This window comes from Balaenoptera ricei, chromosome 1, assembly GCF_028023285.1.
Source record: "Balaenoptera ricei isolate mBalRic1 chromosome 1, mBalRic1.hap2, whole genome shotgun sequence".
In the NCBI taxonomy this organism is placed as follows: Eukaryota; Metazoa; Chordata; class Mammalia; order Artiodactyla; family Balaenopteridae; genus Balaenoptera; species Balaenoptera ricei.
The window spans coordinates 74515327-74533525 of record NC_082639.1 but is presented as its reverse complement, the minus strand read 5'-3'; the positions used below and the strand labels follow the sequence as shown (position 1 = coordinate 74533525).

At 43.0% G+C, this 18199-nt stretch overlaps 1 protein-coding gene across 1 annotated transcript in view; it reads left to right on the top strand.

Moving 5' to 3' along the window:
• Positions 1–18199, top strand: part of MCOLN2 (mucolipin TRP cation channel 2) — a 63632-nt gene that overhangs the window by 32988 nt on the left and 12445 nt on the right. The window contains exons 7-11 of the mRNA XM_059899786.1: positions 960–1059; positions 5788–5900; positions 7102–7251; positions 8633–8734; positions 8841–8963. Of these exons, the coding sequence (XP_059755769.1) occupies positions 960–1059; positions 5788–5900; positions 7102–7251; positions 8633–8734; positions 8841–8963 (588 nt within the window). The remainder of the gene's footprint in view (positions 1–959; positions 1060–5787; positions 5901–7101; positions 7252–8632; positions 8735–8840; positions 8964–18199) is intronic.

The following is an 18199-nucleotide window of genomic DNA, read 5'->3' as shown; positions in this document are numbered from 1 at the left end:
ATAAATTGTGACATGTAGTAAGGAAGAATGTCTCCCCCAGAGAGTAGCATGATTAATCTCCCTGGGGTGACCCACACATTACAAAACACATTATGAAATCCAAGGCAAGGCAAAGAGCTTGGAGAGCTGAACGTATATGTGATCTATGATTAAACCCACAGGTGCCTGAACATCTTTGAGCATAAGCCACGTGCACATTACACATTCTCAGTGTAATCTAAGAATATCGTTATGACCAAACCAGAGATTCGAGAATTAAGCTATACAGACCTCATTTCTATACCTATGAGCTAGGACCAAACTTCCACTAGCCCTGGCATTCAAGGTCTCATTTTCCCCCAGGAAAGCCCCTAAAATACTCTGCATATTTCACTTATAAACTTTAAATGCTTGAAACATAATGTGGAAGATTGAGGGCATTTGGAAATCTTAAATTCAACCCATAACCCTGGAGCAATCTTTGCCACTTCTGAAAGCACATGTAGCACTTCTGAAAGCACATGTAGCACTTCTGAGAACATATATATAGCGTTTGAAGCAAATAGAAAAATAATTTCTAGCCTAGTAAAAATCTAGAGTTTCATACCCAAAGGACTAAAAATTAAGGCAAATGCTTGTAAATTCCATTCAGTGTAATAAATGAGGTCTTTGTGTTCTCTCATCAAAAATTGGTGGTGAATTCTCATTTTTGTTCTTTGGACTGGTTGGCTGTTTTGCTTTAGAATTTCTCTGAATCCGAATGTGCTTTTAGTAGAATTTCATGTATTCCCCCTTTGGACCACATTTTTTCATTAATAATAGGAAGTTGTGAAGGAATCATGTGATGAGGACATTTTCATCAGTCTAACTCTCTTTGGATCAGCACGCTATCTGGATGCCATTGATATTTTAAGCAGAATTGACCTAACCAGTCATACTTTCTGCTGGCCCATAACCTCGTCATCAATTTGTGTCTCCAGATTATCTTTGACAATAAAGCTCACAGTGGCAAAATCAAAATCTACTTTGACAGTGACGCTAACATCGAGGAATGTAAGGACTTGAACATCTCCGGATCTAGTAAGTATGTTATATGCTTGCCCATTGTGGATTATGGAAGATTTTTATCACTTCATTTTGGGATTTGGGGTATATAAATGGTTTGTTTGGATTATGATAAGAATAAAGGGCTCCAAAAAACCACACTTTGAGCATTCGCTTCTGTTAAGCATACCCCGAAGCTTTGCATTTTTGTTCAATTCAGCAAATGTTGATTACAGACCTTGTAGGAGAGGTCATGTGGCCCAGCGGTTAAGAGCAGTTTCTGGAGCCAGACTAGCTGGGTTCGAGTTTTGGTTCTGTTTCCTGTGCCTGTGATCTTGGACACGTTGCTTAACCTCTCTGTGTCTCAGGGTCCTTCTCCGCAAAATGGAGGTAATAATAGTACTTACCTTCCGGGATGTTGAGTATTAAATGAGTATGTAAAGCAGACCACTGAGAACAACAGTTGACACGCAGTAATTGTAGGCGCTCTGGAAAAGAAAGAAAACGCCTTCGTGAGGGGCACTGGCATGCTTATAAAATCTCTAGCATGTCCTGACTAGGAGTAAGTGGTTGAGGCACAGAAGATACGAGGATCAAGAAAGCAAAGGTTCGTTTTGATGGGGACAGAGTGAGACATAGAGTCCAGCAATGCTTCTTGGAGAAGGTATGATTTGATCTGAGCCTGTGACAGTGGAGAGGGATCAAGGCCTTCAGAGCCTAGAGAGCAGCCTGGACAAACCTGGGTCATTTACTCAGTCATTACTCAGGAAATACCTCCTGATCCACAGACAAAAGTGGGCTACTCAGACCCCATTCTCACTGGGGGGGATGGGGGGGGTTGGGATGATGTTAATGATGGATGATCAGTATTTTTTCATTTACAAGTTTTGTTTAACTGAACCTGCCTTTGACCAGATTATCAGAACAAAATAAAATGTAAAATACCTGTGGTTCCTAACTATTTTATATTAGTTTTAAATTAGACTCAGTTTGTGGCCTGTTGCTTTTCGGTTGCATAATATGTCCTGATGATTTTGAAGTTTTGGCTTTTTAGTCCCATTAGCTGACTCCAGCCTCTCATCAGAGTACACAGTTTTAGTTTCTGTTAAAAAGTGGGTACTCTTCCTCAGCAGACACACTCTCCCCAGCAGAAACGCGCAGGTCAGACACGTGTCTTCCAAGTCCGAGTGTAGGCTGCAGCCATTTTATGTGATAAAAGCTAACCCTTGTCATATAGGAAATGTGGTTTGGCATAGTCATTTGACCAAATAAGTTAGTCAGTCAAACACGTTTGCCAGGACAAGGTTTCCTTCCTCTCCACGGGCGTCCTTATAATATTGGGGAGCTGTCCTCGCCTTTGCTCAGAAGAGAGGCGCTCTGGCTCCCTCCTGTGGCCAGTGAGGAGAAACACAATCCCACAGCTAGAAGCACTGACATTTATATATGCTTCTCCCAGGGCTGTGCCAGCACTAGGAGAGCACAAATTTAAGATGATGTGACAGTCTTACAAAGCTGAAGTTTGGAAACCAGCTTAGGAAATGGATTTTTTTTTTTTTTTCTTGTATAGGAAGCTGTCTGGTGGATTGATTGCCCTGGCTCTGGGGGAGTAGAACAAAGGCAAGGGTGACATCTGGTGTGATCCTTGTGCTATTTGCAAAACATTCTGAGGTTCATTCACATCCATGTGCTTACCTTGAAGCTTCTCTCTCCTTCTTGTCATTACCTATGTTATCTCAAGGTGAAATATAAGGGAATGCGCATTTTTACATACAAACTTGAAGTTGCCTTTTCTGACTTCTAATACCCATGCCCAGTGTGCCACTAATCTTCACATTAACTTGATTTTATAAATGTAGCCATTTGGGCATGGGAGCTGGAGGAGGTAGGTACTGATGGACAGGACTCCCCATTGATGGGTGATGTAAACGTATGTCCTAGGGAAATGGGGTTTAGTAAGTGTGGGAAGCCCTGGTTAGGGTCACACAGGTGGCAGTGGTGGTGTGTGTGGGACTTCTCAGGCCCCTGGAAGGACTGAGTGGGGTAGGATTTTCTTAACCACATTTCCAGAGGCATCTCTCTGGACTAGTGTTATACAAACCCAGGTTTAGGAACTGTTCCTGTGAGAATAATATAATTTCAGTAGAAGAAGAAAGCAGTTATGATGTTTATAAGATACTTTTTGTAGCCACATCAAACTAGTCTTCTCAATAAATCAAACTGAAACAATACAATACTGATTTCTCTGTTAGGAGGGATGGTTTGTCTTCCTAGTTCTGGGCCTCAGTTTTCTCATCTGTAAATAAGGCCCAATTCAAGTAATCTTAGAAATTTTGTTCTAGTTATAGGTCAGAAAGGAAGGTACTCGAGGCTGTCCTTGCATTTTTTAAGATTTCGGTCCCATCTTCCCAAGAACTGCCCCTCTTCCCTCTGCCTCATTCCATGGCTCCCCCCACAAAAAAATGGTCTTGGGTTTTGGTCAGGTTGTTTTCTTACCTACCCATTAGATGGTATCTCCAGATAACTTAAACTTGTGAAGGATGAAATGGCCAAAGGTGGATGTAAGTGCTCCGTACGAGACACTGACAAGCACTCGGCAGGGATTGTTTGACCTGATTTCCTGACAGCGCGTGAAGCTGGTACAGCTGTGCTCCCATTTGGTACCCGAGGCATCTGAAGCTTAGCAAGGCTAAATGACTCGCTCAGTGAATTACATTTACTCGCTGGCCATGCTCCTAACCCACTTAGGGTTAGGACGAGCTGCCCTCAGACACCCGTGCCATGGTCGCTCACGCCGCCGTTATTTCTAAATCCGCGGACACACTCCCATCTTTCTCTTACATGCCTTCTCTGCGGAGATGTCACTGTGGAACACCCTGACTTTAGACTCTCCTGAAGGTTGCCTGTCCCCAGCGCTGCTTCCTTCTCCCCTGGCCTTCCTCCGTCTGGTTCCTGAGTGCATCTCCTCTCCTAATTCCCAAACATTGCCACCCCCGCCTTCCCATCCTTCCTAGTCTGCATTCCGCTCTGTCGTCTCTCTGAGTGACTGTGTCCACACCCATGGTTTCGGCCGTCACCAAGTTGTCCGCTCTTGTCATGAATGTCCAGACTGAGCTCAGTTGACCCAAGACAGAAAAGGAGTCATTCTCGGTCAGTCCTTCCTTACTCCCTAAGTCCCATTAAAGACCAGGTCGAGTCTCTCTTCTTCATCTTTTGCCACTTTGTGCCTTATCTTTGTGTGCCTTCTCTGCCTCTAACTTCACTCAGACCTTCACGAGTTCTGAGTTAGATTATTCAGTGGTCTTCCTGTGCTCTGCTGGGGTCTCTGCACTTATCTGTAAGCGTACTGAAGCATTATGGGGACACACATAAGCACAGGCACTGTCATGCTGAATGAAACACACCCGGTCCCTGCCTCCCAGAGCCAATCATGTCGGGGGGGGGGGGGAGATGGACATTGAATGATATAATAACCACTGAGTTTGCTGTTCTTGTGTGCATGGGGCTGCTCCAAGTGCTTTCATGTGTGAACTTATTTAACCCTCACAACAGCCCTATAATATAGGTATTTTTTCATTCTACCCATTTTTTGGATGAGGAAACTGAGGCAACTTCCCCAAGGCTCCACAGCTTCTGAGTGCAGGGCGGAGATTCAGACCCAGGTCTCAGGCTCCGGAGACCGTGTCCTTTTTCATTTCACACTGTCTCTATGCTCCTTGCTGTGCTGTCTTTGAAGACACAACTATAAGTTCAGTGACCATCAAGCAGAGAGGAGTAAATGGAGATATAGGTGTGTATACTTATGGACAGGGCTACAATAGGGTATTGGGGGGAGAGCTGATGGGGATGGGAATGTAGGGAATTGTCCTGTTCTGTTCTGGGGAGGAAGATAATCTGAAACCCAAGGCTGAATAACCCCCATGTGTGATGGGGAGGGGGTGCTGTTCCAGGCAGAGGGATCAGCATGCGCAGAGTCCCTGAGGCAAGAAAGAGAGAGAGGAGAGAGGGAGGGAGAGAGCTCCAGCACCTGGTAGGAGCAGGGAAGGAGGAAGAGAGTGGCCTCAGGGTGGGGAAGGTGGGGGCCGGGAGAAAGCAGCAGGCGGCAGGTGATGAGACCACAGCAGGTGAGCTGGGGCCGGGCAGGGGAGAGCCGTGGTTGGGATTTGGGACTATACCATGAAGTCTGAGAGAAGCGAAGGTTACAGTTTCATCTTCCTCCAGTACCTTCCCTGTGTAACTGTGTTCCAATGTAAAAATCTGATTACTACTCTCTTTACTTTCATTCTAAGGAGTGATTTTTCCCACATGCAGAAAAAGCGTATTGAACTGTCACTCTTTGCTGGGAAAGTACAGAGTAAGGTTGAGAAGCAGAAATGGGGATTCTGAGTGGTGTGACTTTAAAACGTGTGTTCCCCCATTAATGGAGAGCTTGATGTTTGTTTTTATGTGGAAGAACTCAGAGTATGTCAGTAGTTTTGCCTCTTTTGAATAGAGCCCAAATGGACCACCTTCTACTGAATTCCACTCTATAGTAAATATTTATGAATACACTTTAGTACATCTGTTAAGAATTTATATGTTTTTAAACGTATAACTCGACCTCAGGGAATGATTACATTGTTTGTGAACCTCTGAATGAGTGCAGTGTGATTTGTTTCTGATGTTGAAGCGTTTATCATTTGATCTTATTTTCCAGCTGCCATCTTGTTTGGAAATTATTCCCAAGTAAGGTGTGTTTGACATTTGAATTCTGTTTTCGTTTCTCAGTTCAGAAAAATACTCAGTATGTCCTGGTGTTTGATGCATTTGTCATTGTGATTTGCTTGGCATCTCTTATTCTGTGCACAAGATCCATTGTTCTTGGTCTAAGGTTACGAAAGGTAAGTGTGTGTTGGAATTTCCTCCCTCCCTTCCTGACCTCCGCCTGCAGTTTGTCCAAACAGTGGGGCCTTGACATTGGGTCATCCTGCCCTTCCTGGGACCCTTGACTGAATTGTATTCCTTTGAATGACTGTCCCCCTACGAGGCATTATCAACCTGGGGTGTAGAGAGTGAGTCAAAGCTCCCGGCATTTCAGGTGGAATCAGACAATTATCCTGCTTAAACCTGAGCTAATAAGCACAGATACACAGTGGTGAATGATCAAGCTTTTGAATGCTTCTAGAATAAATGAGACCCTTTTAAATTCAGGAGTGATCTTAAGAACAGAGTAATAACATGTGTGGGTTTCATCTTTTGTCTTCAAATCAAAGTTCATTCTGACAGGGAGGCATGGTAAATGGGTTATAATGAAGCATAAAAGACTTTATTCTATTATTTAAACTAGTTTAAAAATTCTTCCCTGAGTTTCATTTTATCTTTTTACCCTTAGGGCTCTTGTGAATATATACTCTAGCTCACCACAAATCTTATTCTGGTGTGTGGCATGTATGTAAATACAGACTGGGGTCAGTGGACATAGGAAGTCATCAGAATACCATATGTAGAGGAAGGAAGCAGTCTACATTGTATTTTTCCAGGGCTTGACCTGTGTCGATTTGTTTTGTAAATATCCACTTCTCTTAGCCACCCTCCCCCACCCCACAAGCCCCTTGATATTCTGAATCCAAAGCCAGGGTCGGGTCTGGGTTCTGCCGATGCGAGGGTGGCACATTGGGAGCACACGCTCGGGGACCGGACTGCCTGCACTCAAGTCCTGGCTTGGCCGCCCCATGTCTCAGTTGCCTCCTCTGGAAAGAAGTGTCCGTGGTGCCTAGTTCGTAGGGTTGTCTGGTTGAATGCGTTGAGAATATGTAAAGTGTTTGGAATGTGCTCTGTGTTAGCTATTTCAACAAGAGTCTGTTGGAGTGAGAGCACAGCATTGAGTGTTTGAGTCACTTAGTTAACTGGCATGCTCACCTCTAGCCGGGGTGGATGGTGGAGGAAGGTGTGGGCTGTAATCTCTACCCTCCAAGTGAGGATCCGTCACGTTGGAAAAGGCAATGCCGTGTCTTTGGACAGGCGAGAGCGCTGTTTCGCGCTTTTCTCCTTCCAGAGGGCAGTGTGGTTTGTAAGAAATGCTTTTTAAAACGTTTGCCGCAGAGATTCTTAGATTTCTTCCTGGAGAAGTACAAGCGATGTGTGTGTAACGCCGACCAGTGGGAGTTCATCAACAGATGGTATATCCTGGTGATTATCAGCGACCTAATGACAATAATTGGATCCATATTAAAAATGGAAATTAAAGCCAAGGTAAGCGGCAACCCATTGTAAATCTTCTGATCTTTCTGTTCTTCTGGATGGTCTCAAATACTGTAAGATATGCAGTGACTCTCAGGTTTTCTCTTTTCTCACGCCCATAAAATGGAAGCCTCCTCTGACTTGGTTTCTCGTGAAGGGAAAATGAAGAAGCAGTTGTTCTGTGGAAGGCGATACTCCTATGAATAGCCTCTAGGAAACTTGACAGCATCTTCAGAATAGGAACTGAAGTTTGAGAAGACTGGTTGTTTGGGCGGGCTTTGTTTGTTTGTTTGTTCACGTTGCAAAAGCAGCAGCTGGCCCATGAACCAATCACGTCAAGAGCCGAGGTGCCCATCCATGATTGATGGGGGCTCTGATGGATGGCGTGAGGGCAGGAATATTTGAGTGCCTCTAGGCGCCTGGCTCTTTGTGTAACTTAGTCGATGTAGTCTCCTAAGTCTTGCCTCCTCTCCTCCGTGCTCGGCCGTCAGCTAGCAAATCTTACCAGCCTTCCCTCCTGGCCTCGAGGGAGGTCCGCCCTGACTGCTTCGGCTTCCTTCAGGCCATCTTCCTCTCTGACCCAGATCACTGCAGCTGCCTAATTGTTGTCCCGCCTTCAGCTTATACCCCTCGCAGCCATTCACACAGCTGTCAGAGTCATTTTTCTGGGAGTGTCTCTCTTGCTGTGACAATCCTTTCTGCCTCAGGGACCCCCTTTGGGATGAAGTGGCCTTTCTTCAGCGTGGCCTCCAGGGGCCTCATGATCTAGCTCTGCCTTCCTCTCCCACCCTCGCTCTCCCTGAGCCTTCAGTGCTGCCCCTCTGGCCCGTGTTGCGGGCTCTCAGCACCGGGCCCTGTTCAGCCTCTCTCCGTTTGCTTGCAAGACTCCCCTAGCCTGTCCTCCAGGCCCAGCACTGCTCTGGGGTCACGCCCTCGGGAAGCCTTCCACGACAAGCCCGGCACTGTGTCTCTCACTGCACGCAGCGTACGGTATTAGAATCACGCTTGTGTGTGCGTCTCCTCAGAGTCCTTGAGAGCAGGAACTGTTAGCGAATCACGTTGGAGCGTTCTTTCAAAAGTAGCTGAAAGGTATTGAGTGATATTTAACAAACACCATTAGTTTATGTGCTTTAGTGCCTAGGTCAGCGGTAAATGCAATTTCTATTTAAGGATATTATTTGAACAAGAATTCAGTTCAACCAATCTTAATACTAAAAGGAAATGAGGAACACATTTGGAATTGTGCTCTCTATTATTTCCTTCTTCAGTTTAGAAACTCTCAGAATCACTGTAGAGAGGCAGGCGGTCCATTCTTCTCCAGTCAGTTTAAAGTGAGGTTCATAAACTGAGTGGAGTAGAATATTTTACTCACGTCTGTTTTCTCATTCCCTAGAATCTCACAAATTACGATCTGTGCAGCATTTTGCTTGGAACATCTACGCTCTTTGTCTGGGTTGGCGTCATCAGATACTTGGGTTACTTCCAAGCATATAATGTAAGGATATGGCTATTGGGTGGCACCACTGGGGTTGAGGTCCATTTCTTTGGGCTCTAGTAGCTACTTTTTAATTCCCCCCCCCCATTGTGCTGATTTTTTTCAGGTGCTCATTTTAACAATGCAAGCCTCACTGCCAAAAGTTCTTCGCTTCTGCGCGTGTGCCGGTATGATCTATCTGGGTTACACCTTCTGCGGCTGGATTGTCTTAGGACCATATCATGACAAGGTGTGTAGCCTAATTCTTCCTTCTGCACATGAAGCACTTGAGACCCTTAAATGTGGGTTTCCAGCACTGACCTTCATCCCACTTTTCTCCAGCACATACCCTGGACATCAGTAAGCATGTATCTTTGCATCGGTTTTCTTTTTCTTTCCCTTTTCCGGATATTGAAGTGGCTTCGGGATATTGAAACAAGAACTGCAGGGAACCAGAGAGCACGTTTCATGGCTGTCTAGGTCTGGCTTAAGGGGTCACACATTAACCCAGCCAGTCACCAAGTAAGAAGTGTTCGGACGTGAGATCACTATAATAAAAATGAAAATTAAATGAGGAAAAGTATTACAAAGTCTTTCTAATTCAAAGTATTAAGGTTTTCATCCAAATTAACGGAGGAGACTGGAGGAGGATAAACACTGCCCAGAATGACCATGTTAGGTTTATGATTAAAATGATAACACATCTTGCCTTTGCAGGTGGTTTTGATTTCAGTGTCCTCTTAGTGCCTTAATAAAGGTCAGTATCTGAATTCTAAACTCTTGCTGGACTTCAGTCAGTATCATAATCTCAAGGACATCAAAGTTATGTTCAGATGTTCTTGTTTTAAAATGATAAATTTGATTCAAAGATATAGCAGGAAATGAAATTAGGTAGGCCTTGTTTTCAAACCAAAAAAAGTAAAAGCAGTGATTGCATCTTACAGTTTTTCTTCCATGGGCCTCTGGCAGTTGGAACAACAGAAACAACAAAAATAAAAATAATAGCAGCTAGCACTTGATGCTGTACTAAGCATTTCTCTCTTCTCTCTCATTTAATCTCGTCAATAGCCCAGAGTACTGTTATCTTGGCTTAGGTGCTCTACAGGGAGAGAAATAAAAATATAATGATGCTGGTATAACAGCTCGGCCTTAAGTTTTGACCTTGATAGTTGCATTGAACAAAACACGGTCAAATCTAGTTTACAAACTCTTCACAAAAATCGAGCAATCCACAAAACTCAAACGTTCGGTATCGTCCTACTAAAATAAATCCTAGTAACTTGGCATCCACCCAGGCTTTCTCCTCTTTAAGTGTTTCATTTAATACGTCCAAAGAGAATTACCGTTTTCCTATCTGAGAAACTGTATAATCAACAAAGTGCCAATCTCTGGGTTAATAGTAAATCTTGGTAATCGTATTGCTTTCCAGTTCCATTCCACTGCTTTAAAGGTGACTCATGAGTAAAAATTGTTCTTCGATGTGATCTCTCTGATCCGGAGAACTGTCTTAGTGCCCAGGAAAATTTACATTTTTCTTCCTTGCTTACTTTATGGTCTGGATGCTTTGCCACATTGTTGCCACTAGAGGGCAGTGTTGCGCCACACGGCATAAATACTGAGCCTCCGAGGCCAGTGAATCAAGTGGTCCTGTCTCCGCTGCCCTCCGTCTTCCCTACACCATCATTATTCTGGACGGTGCTCAGAAAATGTTGCTTAAATTTCACTAAACTAGCAACCATTCTGAAGTGCTGTGTGCTAGATAGATATGGTGCCCATGTTCTTTACCTCCCTTGCTAGGTTAACCCTTCCAGTAGCCCTGTGGGGAAATATTATCCTTTGACAGAAAATAGCGATCTTAATATGTTAATTTTCCTGAGGTTGTATAGTTAGTGAACGGCAGAGATAGGATGCACACCCAGGTCTGCCTGACCCTAATACACATGCTTTGAGCAATACCCTGTAGGGCTTTTCTTCTTTTCTTGGTATTATCTAAAACAGACCATTACAAGAGAGCATTCATTCTGACTCAAGAGTAGATCAACCGTGAGAGGAAAGCCAAGTAATCAGTCTTATTTCTTTCAACGTGCATCAAGGTTACCTTGTGAAAAATGATGTTGTCTGCTTTGTCAGTCTGACTTCATTTTCATATGTTCAGTTCTGTCCTTTCAAAGAATCCAGGGGAGATTGGGACACTCTAGATCAGCACTATCCAAGAAAAACATAACGAGAGCTACAAATGAGAGCCATGTCTATCCTTTTAAATTTTCTAGTAGCCACGTTAAAAAGATTTTTTAAAGAAACAAATTAAAATTGATTTTAATTATATATTTTATTTAACCCAATATATTTAAAATATTACTTCAGCCTGTATTCAGTATAACACATCGAGATATTTTACATTCCTTTTTTTAGGTACTTAGTCTTTGAGATGTGGTGTGTGTTTTATCCTGACAGCGTATCTCACTTTGGACCGGCTGCACATCACATGCTCCATAGGCACCTGTAGCTGGTGGCTGCCATATTGGACGTTTCACCTCTTGACTCGTGTCTCTTACTTAATGCCAGCCTTTCACTTCTCCCCCCGAGGAGTAGAGAGATAAGCACTATATCTCTGGGGTTGTCTAGCGGGTCTGTTTATGGCTTCTATCTCCCAGCTCTAGCCAGGCTGATATATTGGGGAAATGCAGAGTTGAGTTAATTCAGTGAATGCACTAGTCAGCAGGATGAGAAAACCTTCAGTCTGGATCTGGACTTATGTGCTTTTCTTCTCTGTGTTACTTCTTCTTTGAGTCTGAAGCTAGAAATGTTTACTGCCCCTGCACGTCTCTCTCCAAATTAACCCAAATTGTCAGAATTTTCAGGTTCTGCCTGTCAGTCAGTATCTGTTGAATCAGAAGACCTTCAGTATTGCCTGGAGCCTTGAAAAGCAGCACCATAGTGAGCATTTTCTAGAATTTCTAGAACCACAGCTAGCTTGGGTGTGGAAGCTAACTCTTTCTTGAAACAAACAAACAAAAAACTCTAAAGAGGAGGTATGGAGAAAACTAGAATTTCACCCTGCTGTTTGTATGGCAGCAGGAATCCCACATTTCAGCTTCGAGTTTTCCTGTTAGACATCGGATTTCAATGGTTCAACTGAAAGAGTATAAAAATACAAGAAGTGTCCCGCCAATGTTGACTCCAGCACTAATGGGCGTTGGCACAGCGCCCTTGCAAAGTGTCTGGGCACGGCAGGGTGGAGACTGTTGATGTTTAATAATTCAAGATGAGGATAGGAGGAACATTACTCTCATGGTGGCTTTGACGTTTCCCCGAGGACTTTCCGAGGAATAAACCATTGTCTTGCGTTCATTGTCCCCATTTTACAAATGAGAAGGCAAAGCATTGAAAAATCGTTGGACTTGGCTGATACCCCCGGTAAAAGTTCAGCAACACCCCGTGTCACGTTTGTGCTTTCAAGGCCTCTCCTTTTAACCAAGCACCTCCTTATTCAAAACAACTATTAGCTGCTTAAAACATTTTATCTGAATGCTGCACGAGGTTCTTAGCACCAGCTCTTGAAGCAAATTTTTATGTCGTTCTCTGGCATAAGCCATTGCAGGTTATGTTTTCATTCAAATGAAAGTTCTTTTTGGCTCAACTGCAAAATTATCATTTGTGGAACAAATGCTTGGGTTCTCACTGTGTTCCTCCAGAACCTGGGAGGACTCTTTATGGAGATATTCATTTAATATTCATTAAATGTCTACTGTGCACCAAACACTGTTGGGTTCTTCTAGCCCAGGTTCTTGGAGGGCAGGGACCATGGATTATTGTTCTTTGCATTCCCCGTGTTGAGTGTGGTGCATAGAACATGGTAAGGGCTCAGCAAGTTTGCTGAATGAACCAGAAACAGAGACACAGCAGTATCTGCTTTCCAAGGACTTACAAGCTTGTAAGAACCAAAAAGCAATTTCCTTTGAATGCAGTCCTTCTAGACCGGAAGCACATTAGGACCTTATTTCTCCTTACCTTGGGTATTTTTGTTTAATCTCTAATTTTTTTAATTGAAGTATAGTTGATTACAATGTTTCAGGTGTATAGCAAAGTGATTCAGTTACACACACACACACACACATATTCTTTCTCAGATTCTTTTCCATTATAGGTTATTACAAGATACTGAATATAGTTCTCTGTGCTATACAGTAGGTCCTTACTGTTTATCTGATTTATATATAGTACCGTGTATCTGTTAATTCCAAATTTCTAATTTCTCCCCCCAAGCCTTTCCCCTTTGGTAACCATAAGTATGTTTTCTGTGTCTGTGAATCTATTTCTGTTTTGTAAATAAGTTCATTTGTATCATATTTTAGATTCCACATATAAGCGATATCATATAATATTTGTCTTTCTCTGTCTGACTTACTTCACTTAGTATGATAATCTCTAGGTCCATCCATGTTGCTGCAAATGGCATTATTTCATTCTTTTTTATGGCTGAGTAATATTTCATTGTATATATATATATATATATATATATATATATATATATATATATATATATATATATATATATATACCACATCTCCTCTATCCATTCATCTGTTGATGGCACTTAGGTTGCTTCCATGTCCTGGCTATTGTAAATAGAGCTGCTATGAATATTGGAGTGCACGTATCTTTTCAAATTAGAGTTTTCTCTGGATATATGCCCAGTAGTGGAATTGCTGGATCATATGGTAACTCTATTTTTAGTTTTTTAAGGAATCTCCATACTGTTCTCCACCTTGGGTATTTTATTTTATTTTATTTTATTTTTAAATTTATGTATTTATTTATTTTTGGCTGTGTTGGGTCTTCGTTTCTGTGCAAGGGCTTTCTCTAGTTGTGGCAAGCGGGGGCCACTCTTCATCGCGGTGCGCGGGCCTCTCACTGTCACGGCCTCTCTTGTTGCGGAGCACGTGCTCCAGACGCGCAGGCTCAGTAATTGTGGCTCACAGGCCCAGTTGCTCTGTGGCATGTGGGATCTTCCCAGACCAGGGCTCGAACCCGTGTCCCCTGCATTGGCAGGCAGATTCTCAACCACTGCGCCACCAGGGAAGCCCCACCTTGGGTATTTTAAAAGCTGATTTCTAGTATGGATTTTGGCCACTGGAACTGGCTCACAGCCACTTCTTGTGGGACAAAATGATAGAGTATGTACCGATTACTTACCTTATTGAGTCTCTGTTTAACTTTTTGGTGGGTTAAAATAAATCTCACATGCACAGAGAAAAGGGAGGTGAATAACATTAATGCTGAGATGGGTTTTGTGTCTAGACTGATTCTAAGTAACTGCACAGGAAACTAAGGGATGAATTTGCTGTGTGCCCACCAACTTGCAATTCTGGAACCCGAAACACAGACTTGTAGGGGTTCTTGACACTACAGAAAGGCATTGGCCAGATTCCAAAAGAAACTCTGAGAAATATGAATTATTAATGGTGCTGTCAGAGTTGTAATTGACGTCCACAGAAACCAACTTGAACTTCAGTGTCTTAAGGCTAGTGGTGGGGATGGAGACTATTTAGTCTGGGAACTGGTTGTCTTACTGGTAAATTATCTGCATATTAATAAGTGATTTGCTCAGATGGATGTTCCCTCCAGATCTCTGTAGAGAGCGACGTTAGTACTGCTCTTCAGAGTTGCTGCTGATGCAGCAAGACCATGGGCATGATTCTTGTTTGGGGTACATTTGTGTACTCTCCCTTGGTTACAGGCTTTACCCCATGCATCCAGCCATGGAGCAGGGAGGGTAGGACCTGGTGTTTGCTAGCTGGTTGGGGTACAGAGAAGCATGTAGAGAACAATTAGAAGACCAACCAGTAGTTTCCTCTGTGGTTCTTACTGACACAGAGAACAGACTAGAGCTGCCAGGGCAGTCTGTCTTGATGCAGACTTTGAAATGGCCCTTCAATACTGGCTTCATCGGACACAGACAACGACGAACATACCAGATGAAGAGAATAAATTGCATGATTTAAAGACAGAGAAGATGGCTGGGTGTTGTGAGAGGGGGCACACACAGGATGTTAATATTGCCATGAAGGGATGGAATGAGGCCGCACAAAGGAGGAACCTTACGCCAAACTTCTTGGTTTGGATTTCTACTTTGCCTCCGCACTTTGAATATTGTTAAGCGAGAGACATGACCTGAAGGCTATATTCTCTGAAATTTAGATTTTACTGCAGCTTGTACTGGAAGCTGAGAGGCTGAAGTAAAGAAGCTTCCTTGGAGATTTCTGTAATAAGTATGTAAGTGTTGACATCAGAGTGGAGTAGAAAGAGTGGGTCAGAGAAACATCATAGGAACAGACAGACCTTATTAGATTGTAGAGCAGGGAAGATAAATGGATTCAACGTACAGTTTTTTGTTTTATAAATTTATTTATTTATTTATTTTTGGCTGTTTTGGGTCTTCGTTGCGTGCAGGCTTTCTCTAGTTGCGGCGAGCGAGGGCTACTCTTTTTTTTTTTAACATCTTTATTGGAATATAATTGCTTTACTATGGTGTGTTAGTTTCTGCTGTATAACAAAGTGAATCAGCTATACTTATACATATATCCCCATATCTGCTCCCTCTTGCGTCTCCCTCCCACTCTCACCATCCCACCCCTCTAGGTGGTCACAAAGCACCGAGCTGATCTCTCTCCCTGTGCTATGCCGCTGCTTCCCACTAGCTATCTATTTTACATTTGGTAGTGTGTATAAGTCCATGCCAGCAGGGGCTACTCTTCATTGTGGTGCACAGGCTTCTCATTGCGGTGGCTTCTCTTGTTGCGGAGCATGGGCTCTAGGCACACGGGCTTCAGTAGTTGTGGCTCGTGGGCTCTAGAGCGCAGGCTCAGTAGTTGTGGTGCACGGGTTTAATTGCTCCATGGCATGTGGGATCTTCTTGGACCAAGGCTCGAACCCGTGTCCCCTGCATTGGCAGGCGGATTCTTAACCACTGCGCCACCAGGGAAGTCCTTTTTTTTTTTTTATGGAGTAGAAAGAGTGGGTCAGAGAAGCGTCATAGGAACAGACAGACCTTATTGGATTGTAGAGCAGGGAAGATAAATGGATTCAACGCACAGTTTTGTTTTTTTTAAATTGAAGTATAGTTGATTTGCAATATTACGTTAATCTCTGCTGTACAGCAAAGTGATTCATTTATACATATACATATATATATATACATTCTTTTTTTTTTTTTCAGCTTGTTGACCTTTCCCACTTTATTTCATGTGGCTATCTGAAACATCAGTGATTTACATGTCTTTCTTTTTTTTTTTTAACAGATTTGTGTGTGTGTGTCCCCATGATGAAAACATCATTAAAATAAAATATCATGAATAGACTCTTAAGAAGCAAAGTCTACTTAAAGTCCTGGAAAATGTGAAAGCACTAATATTCATGGACAACTTTACATTCTAAAAGTTACTCCAAATTTTGTTGATCTCTATTTTGTCTAGGAGTTTTTCAAATTTTAATATTATTTTCCACTATGGTTTATCACAGGATAGTGAATATAGTTCTCTGTGCTATATAGTAGGACCTTGTTGTTTATCCATTCTCTATATAGTAGCTTACATCTGCTAACCCAAACCCCCTACTCCATCCCTCCCCCTTGGCAAACACAAGTCTTTTCTCTGTGTCCATGAGTCTGTTTCGTAGATAGTTTCCTTTGTGTCATATTCTAGATTCCACATATAAGCGACACACAGTTTTAAGCACTTGATTGTTTTGGAGTAATTTTTCTTTGGTAGGAGACTGGAATCACTGACAGAAATAGGGAAATTTGGAAGGACAGCACGTTTTCTGTGTTCAGGTGGTAGGAGGTTTTATTGTGTTGCATGTGAACTAGTAGCACGACTGCCAACTGGAAATGTCCCAGAGACATTCACGAGGGACTTGGCTGTCCCCAGAGCCACACTTACTGACTTGATGGATGTATAGGCCCCCACCACTAAGGACAGAATTGGTTCACAACTCTACAGTAACTTGTTGCATCTGCGTTTCTGAAAACTATATTGCCTTTTGCCTATTAAGTCATTATCATTCTTTACATAGAAGTTTTTTGCATTCATCTAATGTTTAACCCTCTGACCCCAGAGCTGTTCATTCCTTAAGCACCTGCTGTTTGCTTTCAGTCGATGTGTCAGTCGTTTGTCAACCGCGTAAGCCAGATGGGGGCTGCGGGATTCCGGGGGCATTCCACACCAGCCCCTGCTCAGCTCTGCCCCTCAGGGCTGTCAGGTGTTCAGTCAGCCTCCAGCTAACTACCTCGTGTCACCGCTTCTACCTGGCCCCTCAAACTTGCCTCGTCTAGAACTGAGTCCAGCAGAGGTCCCTCCCCTTCCCCCTTCCGGACTTACTTTCTCCCCAGTTTCCTCTGGATTCCTTGCAGTCCTGGCCCCCTGCACTCACTCTCACTGGCATCCAGGCCCCTGGGCTGTTCTCATTCTAGGAGATCTTCACAAGCCACGGTTACCGTTTAGAAACTCAGATTAGATCCTGTCCCTCTTCTTTTTTTTTCTTTTATTCTGGAATTTATTTTTATTTTTATTATTTTTTTAACATCTTTATTAGAGTATAATTGCTTTACAATGGTGTGTTAGTTTCTGCTTTATAACAAAGTGAATCAGTTATACATATACATATGTCCCCATATCTCTTCCCTCTTGCGTCTCCCTCCCTCCCACCCTCCCTATCCCACCCCTCTAGGTGGTCACAAAGCACCGAGCTGATCTCCCTGTGCTATGCGGCTGCTTCCCACTAGCTATCTATTTTACATTTGGTAGTGTATATATGTCCATGCCACTCTCTCACATTGTCCCAGCTTACCCTTCCCCCTCCCCGTATCCTCAAGTCCATTCTCTAGTAAGTCACATCTTTATTCGCATCTTGCCCCTAGGTTCTTCATGACCTTTTTTTTTTTTTTATTTTAGATTCCATATATATGTGTTAGCATACGGTATTTGTTTTTCTCTTTCTGACTTACTTCACTCTGTATGACAGTCTCTAGGTCCATCCACCTCACTATAAATAACTCAGTTTCGTTCCTTTTTATGGCTGAGTAATATTCCATTGTATATATGTGCCACATCTTCTTTATCCATTCATCTGTTGATGGACACCTAGGTTGCTTCCATGTCCTGGCAATTGTAAATAGAGCTGCAATGAACATTGTGGTACATGACTTTTTTTGAATTATGGTTTTCTCAGGGTATATGCCCAGTAGTGGGATTGCTGAGTTGTATGGTAGTTCTATTTTTAGTTTTTTAAGGAACGTCCATACTGTTCTCCATAGTGGCTGTATCAATTTACATTCCCACCAACAGTGCAAGAGGGTTCCCTTTTCTCCACACCCTCTCCAGCATTTATTGTTTGTAGATTTTTTGATGATGGCTATTCTGAACGGTGTGAGATGATATCTCAATGTAGTTTTGATTTGCATTTCTCTAATGATTAATGATGTTGAGC